The sequence below is a fragment of the Gossypium hirsutum genome, chromosome A02 (genome assembly GCF_007990345.1).
Source record: "Gossypium hirsutum isolate 1008001.06 chromosome A02, Gossypium_hirsutum_v2.1, whole genome shotgun sequence".
In the NCBI taxonomy this organism is placed as follows: Eukaryota; Viridiplantae; Streptophyta; class Magnoliopsida; order Malvales; family Malvaceae; genus Gossypium; species Gossypium hirsutum.
The window spans coordinates 26,215,724-26,225,616 of record NC_053425.1 but is presented as its reverse complement, the minus strand read 5'-3'; the positions used below and the strand labels follow the sequence as shown (position 1 = coordinate 26,225,616).

General features: G+C 33.5%; 1 protein-coding gene across 1 annotated transcript; it reads right to left on the bottom strand.

Moving 5' to 3' along the window:
* Positions 1–3,552: 3,552 nt before the first annotated feature.
* LOC107951325 (uncharacterized) lies at positions 3,553–8,924 on the bottom strand. The gene is made up of 8 exons (XM_016886330.2): positions 8,791–8,924; positions 7,804–7,910; positions 7,011–7,054; positions 6,818–6,900; positions 6,280–6,388; positions 5,180–5,193; positions 4,509–4,610; positions 3,553–3,934 (listed from the first exon to the last, which is right to left on the bottom strand). Exons 1-8 carry the CDS (start codon positions 8,836–8,838, stop codon positions 3,812–3,814), a joined length of 630 nt encoding a protein of 209 aa, XP_016741819.1. The 5' UTR covers positions 8,839–8,924; the 3' UTR covers positions 3,553–3,811.
* Positions 8,925–9,893: the final 969 nt, after the last annotated feature.

Genomic DNA, 9,893 nt, shown 5'->3' with positions numbered 1-9,893 from the left:
TTTTCCATGATTTCATGAGCAAACTAGCCCTTCCTTTGCTAATATAATGGCCACAAATTTATGGAAAATGAAAGTGATTAACCATCCCCGTGGCCAATCCTGTCAAGCATATCCACACCAAAGATTATAACATTATACTCAAACACATATAAGCATTTCGCATGGCTATCCAAAACTTATACATCACATAAAGTACTCGAAAACAACAATGGTCGTCCTATACATGCATACAAAGTTTAACCAAAAGAGTACCCAAAAGAGCCTTGATAGTGTGGGCGACTTCGACTTCAAATCCCGAGTCCAATATCTGTAGAACCAAAAATCTATAAAACAGAGAGCAATGGAACGATGTAAGCAATTTATGCTTAGTAAGTTTTGAGCAAGGAATTCCAGCATAACGAAGAATAGCACACATTTAGCTAAACGAATATTTCATAATACACAATTTTCTGATATCAAACTTACTTCACAACGTTAACCCTATGTACATACATAAAAACCAACTAGCGAAGGCCGGTAGCTCGTTCATCACTGAGCGAATATTTATTTGTAAGGCTCGATTAAATTCACACATACGTAACATATCCCAATATTGGGATGTTTTCGAGTATTAGCTGAAATTTACAGCAAGCTCATTCATTACCAAATCACGTACTTCGGAATTAACGGATATAGCTCTCGTTCAAGTGCCTTCGGACATAGCCCGGTTATAGTAACTCATACAATGCCTTCGGGACTTACCCGGATTTTAAACTCGCCGAATGCCTTCGGGACTTAACCCGGAATTAGTATCTCGCACAAAGGCCTTCGGGACTTAACCGTTAATACTCGCCAAATGCCTTCGGATCTTAGTCGGATATAGTCACTTAGCACAAAGCCTTCGGACTTAGCCCGGACACATTCAATTACATGCACATTAACAAATCATGCACATTCGTATTTCATTTCATTGCAAACTCAAACACAAGGCACATATCATCCTTGCCATTCGCTCAATAGCCACACATAGAGCATGATTTCATTTGCTTAAACATGATTTAATCACATCGTAATTTAAGCTCTCTTACTCAAGAACTTACCTCGGTGTTGTCGAACGATCCGCTACATTCGACCACTTTTCCTTCCTTTATCGGATCATTTCCCTTTGCTCTTGAGCTTAATTAAACAATAAATTGATTTCATCATTTAGGCATCGAAAGATGAACCAGGCACTTAGCCATATTTATACATTAGACATTAAAGTCACATACATGTGAAATCATGCATCACACACATATTAGCTAATTTTTTTCCTCCTTGGCCGATATGCATGTCTATTTTTGGGGCCGATTTCAACACTTAATACACACATATACACACTAGTAAAGCATCCTCTCCTTCCATCGATTTAACACATGCATTGCTCATTAACATGTAAAAGTTACATTCGGCCTTAGCACACAACTTGCTAGCCGATTCTTCTCCATTTAGCAACCAATGCACATATGTGTTCACTCAAAAATACTAAAAGGAGGTTCAAGAATCATCAAGTCATCATCACATGCATCATTAACAAGCTTCATATTAGCATGCAATGGCATTAACACGACCTCTACCTAGGTCGAATCTTAACTCATCCTCATGTCTCATCACCACCACATCAAACATCAACCAGAATGATGCATCCATGGTCAAGTGTCATTTCCATCACATAGCAAGATTTAGACCATGGGCTAGGTAGAACTCAAGCTAACAACTAAAACATGCATGCATCTCATGGAACATCATCAAACATACCTTAGCCTAGCTACATGCATGGCCGAACCTCTTCACCTTTCATCTTCCTTCCTCCTTAAAATTATTGGCCAAGGATGAACCAAAGGATGAGAAATTTTTTTTCTTTGTTTTTCTTTCTAGTTTCGGCAAGTATGAAGATGAGAAAAGGATGAACAAAAATTCTCTCCTTTCTTTCTTTAGCTCACGGCAATGGGGGGGACAAACAACTACACACACATTTTTTTTTTTGTATTCACCATACTCCTTTTCATTATTTTATGCCATGCCCCTTATTTATTTGTTTATCCCAACATTTTATGACACAAATTAACATATTTATTTGTGCCATACTTATGCCATAATTTCCATAAAAAAAATTGCACAATTGCTCATCATGCCCATCATGGCCGGCCACCTTATTTTAAGGTGGGAAATTTGACATGCAAATCCACCTATTCATACTATAAGTTATTGGCCACTACAAATTAGCCTATAGCATTTGCAAAAATTTTCACATGAGTCACATTTCAAAATTTCACTCACAATTGGCAAAATCAAAGCATGAAATTTCACACATGCACTTTCACATGAAATAAACATAGGATATAACATCTAATTATTATTGTGACTCGGTTTAGCGGTCCCGAAACCACTTCCGACTAGGGTCAATTTGGGCTGTCACATTGACAGTACGTGTCAAATGAGTCATGGGGAGAAGGAAACTGTTGATTATTTATTTCGAACTTGCACGTTTGCTGTGCCATATGGTTGGATTGAACCCAGGAATCAAAATCATTCAGTGATTGGGTATTAAAATGGGTGCACGACATACAAAGCCAACAGAATGAACTGGGGATCAACGTAACAAAATATGTGGTTGCAACCTGACAAATAGGGAAACATAGGAACCAGGTATGTATTTCAGGAGTCAAGCATGATCGCATTAGAGTTCTTTCTTGCCTGAATCCTTACTGGACGTTAATTGAGTCAATAGGTGATAAAAATCAAACGAATACTAACTAGGGTCCTGTTAGTATGTAGGAACACCTGTAGTGTTGGATTTTGTTTCCTTGTGGATCACAGATCAAGTCGTTTCGCAAGAGGAATTGGACTAACAAGAACCATAAATCCAAACCCGCTCTTATTAAGTACTTGTATCCATAAAGACTGGTCGACTATTCTTCTCCGCTATTTGTTGAATGTTAGTGAGGCAGTGGTTATAACTCATGATAAGAAATGCAGGTCAATTAGATCTCGTCATTCTGCAGTACACTGGAAGCCGGAACCTTTGTGGGTACATATCTTCCTCTTACTACAGCAAATACAAATTGGAACACAATCAACAAGTCACCCTATCAATCATCATACATGCAGCACAAATAGTGACAACTGGAATGCTTTGTTTTTTGTGTCTGTCATATGTAAAAATAAAAAAAAAATGCATATTTAATAATATTCAACATTATAATATTCAAATATTTTAAATATTTTTAAAAATTAAAATAAAAAACATTCAATAATATTAAACTGATTCAAGTTAATTTTATATAAAAACAAATTTACTCATAAATAAACACTTTCCGATAAATTACCTGAATTTTTCAAAAGAATAAAGTCAATTTACAAGAAAAGGGACTTATTTTCTTGGACTTGTAAGTCATTTTTCAATAAATAATCTATTTTCCATACAACAAATACAAAGGAAATGCAGAAAATTTTTTTCATAAGACGTTTCCTGTGAAACACATGCATCATAAGAAATTTGTCTTAAAGGGAGATTAACGGTGGAATCAAAAGTGATAAAAGAATCAAAGTTTTGCTCTCACTTCTAAAGCTCAAGCTCAAGTTGAAATTCAAACTTTCCAATATTAGGCTAAAAAGAAAGAAAAAGAGAATCAATTAAGTTCAAAAGCTACTCAAGTTAAATATTGGGATACACAAATTTGATTCGCTCAATGCTTGAACTCGACTTGACAATAAACGAGCCGAATTGCATGTTTCATGTATCCTGATTAGGGATGTAGGCTTCAAAAGTTCAACCAAAAGTAGACATTGCTCAATTTGATTGTTGAAGTTGAATAACAGCATGAAAGCTAAAAATTTCATCAGGTTCAAATATCTCTTCAAGATCTTCAATACTTTGTTCTACTCTTAAATCTTTACCAACTGAGAGGCTTTCCTGCAACATATTAAATGATCATAAGATTAAATTAGGAGGCCATTCATAGAGGATGCCATATGATCCATTGTAAATATGTAAAATGTTTACAAAGGACACGCATGATTCCACTGATGTTGAATATAATGGTACAGAAGTTGGTGTTCAAGATCGGTATACTCAATCAATTATTTTTCATAAATTTTAAGGATCATTGTACCCTGTATCCAAGTATGTGTCAAATACAGGTACCTTAGGAAAAATGGAAGAGCTCAAGTAACATAGGACTAGTTGCTTCGACTATTTGTTTTCTTGAATTACCCAGGCCCAACATCCATGTCTGACCTATCCGGATATAGGTATGGAGATATGACTCTCCAAAGTCTCTAAATAAATGAAAAACTTAGAAATAATTGACATACTCATGTTAGACATGAATCTGCATCCAACATGAGTAACTTAGGCATGGGATTTAAGTTACCATCAAGAGACGAACTCAAACCAATAACAATTATAACAGTGTGATGAATTTTATAAACGTGAGGTGATGCATGAGAACAATAACCAAGCAAAAACTATCTAACACATTGCTTACCTTTTCAACGTATTCAGCTACTGTGGAGTTAATTACTTTAGTAATTACTTGCTTGTAAACGTTTGAAGCTCCGAGGACTTCTAACAAAATCTCTCTAGGTATCTGCCAGACAATATAAAATATTATAGACACGAGAGAATTCTTGTTTCACTCCTACACTTTGCTTTCCTGAAATATCTGTATCCGACATACATTTAAACATGGGTATGAGGATATTATGCTCCAAGGAGTAAAGACCTCCAAATACATTAAAAACAGAGGAAAAAATGAAAATACCCGTGTTGGAGACATACCTGTATCCGACCTATGTTAGTTGAACTAGGTGTGAGGTCAGATAAGGGTATGTGTTTGACAAGGGTACGTTCAATTTTTCAAAATTTTCAATGTATTTGGCAGGTCTTTCAAGGATCATATCCCATATGGTCGAATATGCATCGAACACAAGTGTTGAACATAGATACTTCAAGAAAAATGAAGAATCAAAGCAACATAGTGTCTGACACTTAAACCAAATCCCAGAGCATTGACATTTATGTCTTTACATAGTTACAGGGTTTCACAAATATCATTCATGGGCATGGTATGAAGAATCCAAAGCCATTTAAACGCAGCATCACATGATTAAAATGAAGTGATTGAAGGCAGTAAGTCATTAGATAATCAAAACTTACATTTGGTGTTTTTCCTGTCAGCCCCAAAAGTGTCGTTGCGAGACAAATCAACCAATTAAGTGGTCAAAGAAAACATCAGCAAATTACTAAGAAGATGAAAAGGTAATATCAAGAAAATAAGTCAACTGCAACTGCCTCTTCATTTTTTTGAACTACCTATGTCCAAACACTCATGTCCAAGACATTTTCAGACATGGGCATAGGAATATAACCTCTCAACATGAAAAAACTAGAAAAAGTTGAAGATTCCTGTATTGGACACATACACACATCCCACACTTACTGACATAAGAAATGAAAGGCCAATCCAAGTTTCAGCACGATAAGTATAACTTTATTTTCAATTCTTGAGTATATCTTCTATGGTTGTGTCTCAACTTAGCAAACCATTTCCATTCTCATAAAGAACCATATAATTCTTCCCTATGGATTCGCAGAACTAGCAACATTAGATGCAACACAATTGCCAGATGGAAAAAATAACTAAAACATGATACGCCATGAATATCTCGAAATCTATATAACAAAAATTATCAATATATTAAAATTTGTATGTACGATTTTCTGTAGTACAAGTAATAGGTAAAGAAAGGGTCAACCCAAGGGTTGAGACATATTTGCAGTATTTTGATGAATAAAAATCCAACTAGAAAGTGCTTTCCTCTCGAGAAATGGGTGCTACTCAGATGCCTTATTAACATGATACTCATTTTTCTTAACTTGTCGACCTGCTACTTGAATCCTAAATGGCAGATAGGGAATGAAAAGGAAGTTCCATGATACAGTGATAAGATGATGGCTCTCTAGCTAATCTTTCTCTAGGAAAATAATAGCTAGTGCAAGAAAGAGAAAAAGAGATGCTACTATTGATGAACCATGTATGTATTTGACCAGGGTGGTGAAAAACAATGATATATATATATAGAGAGAGAGAGAGAGAAAGAGAGGGGAGGGGGAGAGGGAGAGGTTACAATTCGCTCTTTCATGTTAAAAGACACAATCTAATGTCTAATGAACGCCGGTAAAGGACCTTCCAGTAACATGAAGATACATTCAGAAAACCAAGAAAAAGTACTTATCCACTAGAAATAAAATAGTACCTCCTTTTACTCTTCTAAAGCCAGGGATTGGCTGGGCATCAGCAACCATCTTGTCAAATACTTCATTAAAAATTGCTCGAGTTTTGGCTCCTGATACCTCGACTCTTATCTGGTTGAAGAGAGTTACGCAATAATTTAGCTTAATATTCACAACCATACCAATTGTCTCAAAATTCAGCATAGTTATCATTATACAAACCAAGGGCCACCTATTTGCATGATTCATATGTTTCACTTCCAACATGAAACTTCTATTGAATAGACTTCTCCAAGGGACAGCCCTTAGACAAGTTCTTTTGTAAATTGGGTATGCCCAACCTAACCTATATTACTACTTAATAATTAAAATTTTATTGAATTTTAAAATTATATAAATAGGATTTTTTTTATTTTTTATTTTTTTAGTATTAATAAACAGAATTTCAAACCTACGGGTCTGGCTGGGCCAAAACTGAATCTTGGCAAGAAAAAAAAAATCGTGGGGAGGTTTAACACAGCCCGTATACATGTCTACATATTACCCAAAAATATTTTATACCTTTAGCTTTCGGCTCTCTTCAGTACTAGAAGGGGTAACAGTGAAGTCTTCAAACTGGAAAGAAACTCCAACATCTTCCACATCTAACCAAGTTAAATAAATGGCAATATATAAAATAGAACTAAAAAGTACATAAAAGGGGGCAAAGAGAAAAGTTATTAAGACTAGAAAGAGAACTTATCAAATTTTGCACCTGATGATATAGCAAGTGCTGGACGAAGATATTCATGTCTTTTCCTGAAAGAAAAGCAATACCGAATTTTACAAAAGGATAATATGTCAGTTACCATTCGAAGTGGAGTTGACCACGAGAATTCCAAAAGAAAATAAATGGACTTAACCATAACTTAAAACATGTTGAAAGACAAAGGCGTTTGAAGAGGTTGTAAAGCAAGCATATGAAGCTATGAGCAAAGTTTTCAGAAGTGGACCGGTGGTCAAACCAGTCCGACCGATTTGTCTGGTTCAATTAAATAAATTATTAAAAATCATAAAATTAAAAAATATTTAAAATATTTAAAAAATAAAGAAAACCAGTTCAAACAGTTTGCGGGTCAACCAGTCCAGTCCCTTTTATTTTGGACCTGGACCCTGCCCTGTTCGGTCCAACTCTGAAGAACCGGGACTATGAGATAAACAGCAACATCGAGCATAACATGCTCAAGTCACAATCTCTATATATGAAGATTTCTTAGGACATGTATAAATTAATTACAAACACTTAGAAGAACTGTCTTTTTTTTTTTTTTACAATACAATGGGAAAATCCCACAATAGATGATCCTAGGAAGGTACTACATTCAGAGTCTCTAAGAACTTTAAATGCAAAACATGAGAACATATTTTTCCCTGACACAAATCAGTCAGTTTTGAGTATAGTCAAATTTAATATGAGGCAAAGAAATACAATTCCTTAAGGGGAAATATTTTGGGATTGCCAAATAGCGTTTAAATTAGATTAAACTTAAGCAGTGAAAAGAGAGTACCTTCCATGAAACTTTAGAATCCTATATCTTATTCTAGGAGGAAAACATGCTCTCCTGCAAAAAGTATTAGAAACAAAGATACCCTTTTCTTGTTTACAGCTAATAATCTGCAAAAGAAATAAAAAATGGTAATAGGGGAATCCATAAGATTAATGTTTTGAATTCAATTTGCTTTGAGATTGGAATTTCATTGATGCATTAATGGCATATGTTACACGGACTCGGGTGAGTAATGGATATGGATAGCTTCAACTTTTTTCAAGATTTCTATGTATTGGAGGGCTATTAAAGGATCCTATCTGTTACCTGTGTACGTCAGTAAGAGGTAACAGACATTAGTACTTCAAGGAAAATGATTAGTCGGAAAAACATAGGAAAAAGCATAGTTGATAACAATTGATGAAATGAAAATCAGAATATTTCAGGGGATTTTGTCGTAAAAACATAGTTTTCCTGCTTCTTAAAAGAAGGCAAAGAGCACAACTAGAAGGCTAAAAACAGAGCTAAAGGTAAATTTATCAATATATATATATATTCTCCTTCACACTAGATATCCACAAAGAACTGATTATCAATAGCAGCAGCTTGAATTAACGCTCTTTCTCTAACTAACTAAAAGCTTAATTCCATTTCTCTAACACTATAATTTCCCTCTAATAAACAAATGATGTCGTTGATGTTGCACGCCAGTTGTATGTAAAAAAGGCTTAAACCAAAAACTGACTTTGCCGATTTATAATAAAAAAGGAAAATTATCCTCTAACAATTTTAATGGAAAACAAAAAAAATTGAAGGCCGTTAACTCCATTAGCGACTTAAAAAAGCTGACCCGGATGACTTGGTATTGAAACAAGCAGAAAAAGAGCACTACTTTTCCACATGAAAATAAAGTGGAGAGAAAACTAAGTGGATAATTTGAAGAATGAGTTGAATTTGGGAATGAAATGCATAAAATCATGAGAAAAAGCAATTAGGAAGTCAATTTACCTTGGGGTTTAAACCCAACCAAAGGGTCTTACCAACAGCTATTTCCATTATCTTCTTTTTCTTTTGCTTCCTATCACAAGGAAAATAAAATATGTAATAAAGGGTGCTATTATTATTGTTGGATTTACTACTGGATTTAGTTCTAAATTTTTTATTATAAATAAAAAATAGTTAATGGTTTTTTAATAGTTTCTTTTTGATGTAATGTTTTTTTAATATTGTATTTTAGTCTCTTAACATATTTTGTAATTACTTTATAAATAATTCATGTATTTTTTATATACATATTATTTTTTTATGTTATCCATATATGCTATATGTGAATACTTGTTTTTATGTGGCTTATTAATAAAATTTATTAACAGTGTTGAATGGTATAAATTTAGTGTTTTCAATTTTAATATAAAATAAATTTTATGAAAACAAAAAGGTCATTACTAATCTATATTATTTATACGAAATTAATGCATTTATTTATATAAAAGTTATGTAGCAAATATTAATTATTTATTATTTATTATTAAGTAAATATATTGATTAAAAACTCTTAATAAAACTTCAACAATGTTGAATATCCTCCAAATTTGCTTAAAGAGATTTTACAGTTGCATAGATATATCTTTAATAGTGTTGTCTAGTTTTATTGTTTTCGCTTAAGGTTGTTATACTTTCTACTAGACAACACTATGTAGATTGTGTTATACTTATAATTTGATTAACTCAAATAATTCGAACTATACTTAAGGCTATTATACTTTCTACTAGACAACACTATTTAGATTTTGTTATACTTGATTTTTATTTGAGTTAATCTGAATAATTCGATTAACTCAAATAACTCGAACTATTTAATTCAAAATTTGAATTTTTTATCAAGTTATTCGAATCGAATCGGACTTTACTTACCCCTAGATATAAACCCCAACATTCAATTATCTAATCAACCCTTCAAGAAATAATTCTTGACAAATTAAAGCATGAAGAATGGATTCTCACAACTCTTTGAAGAAAATCGAAAAGAAAAAACCACTTCTAAAAATTACAAGAAAGCAATCTTGTGAGAAAGAAATTAACTTTAAGAGTTGAAAATTTTATTAATGAAT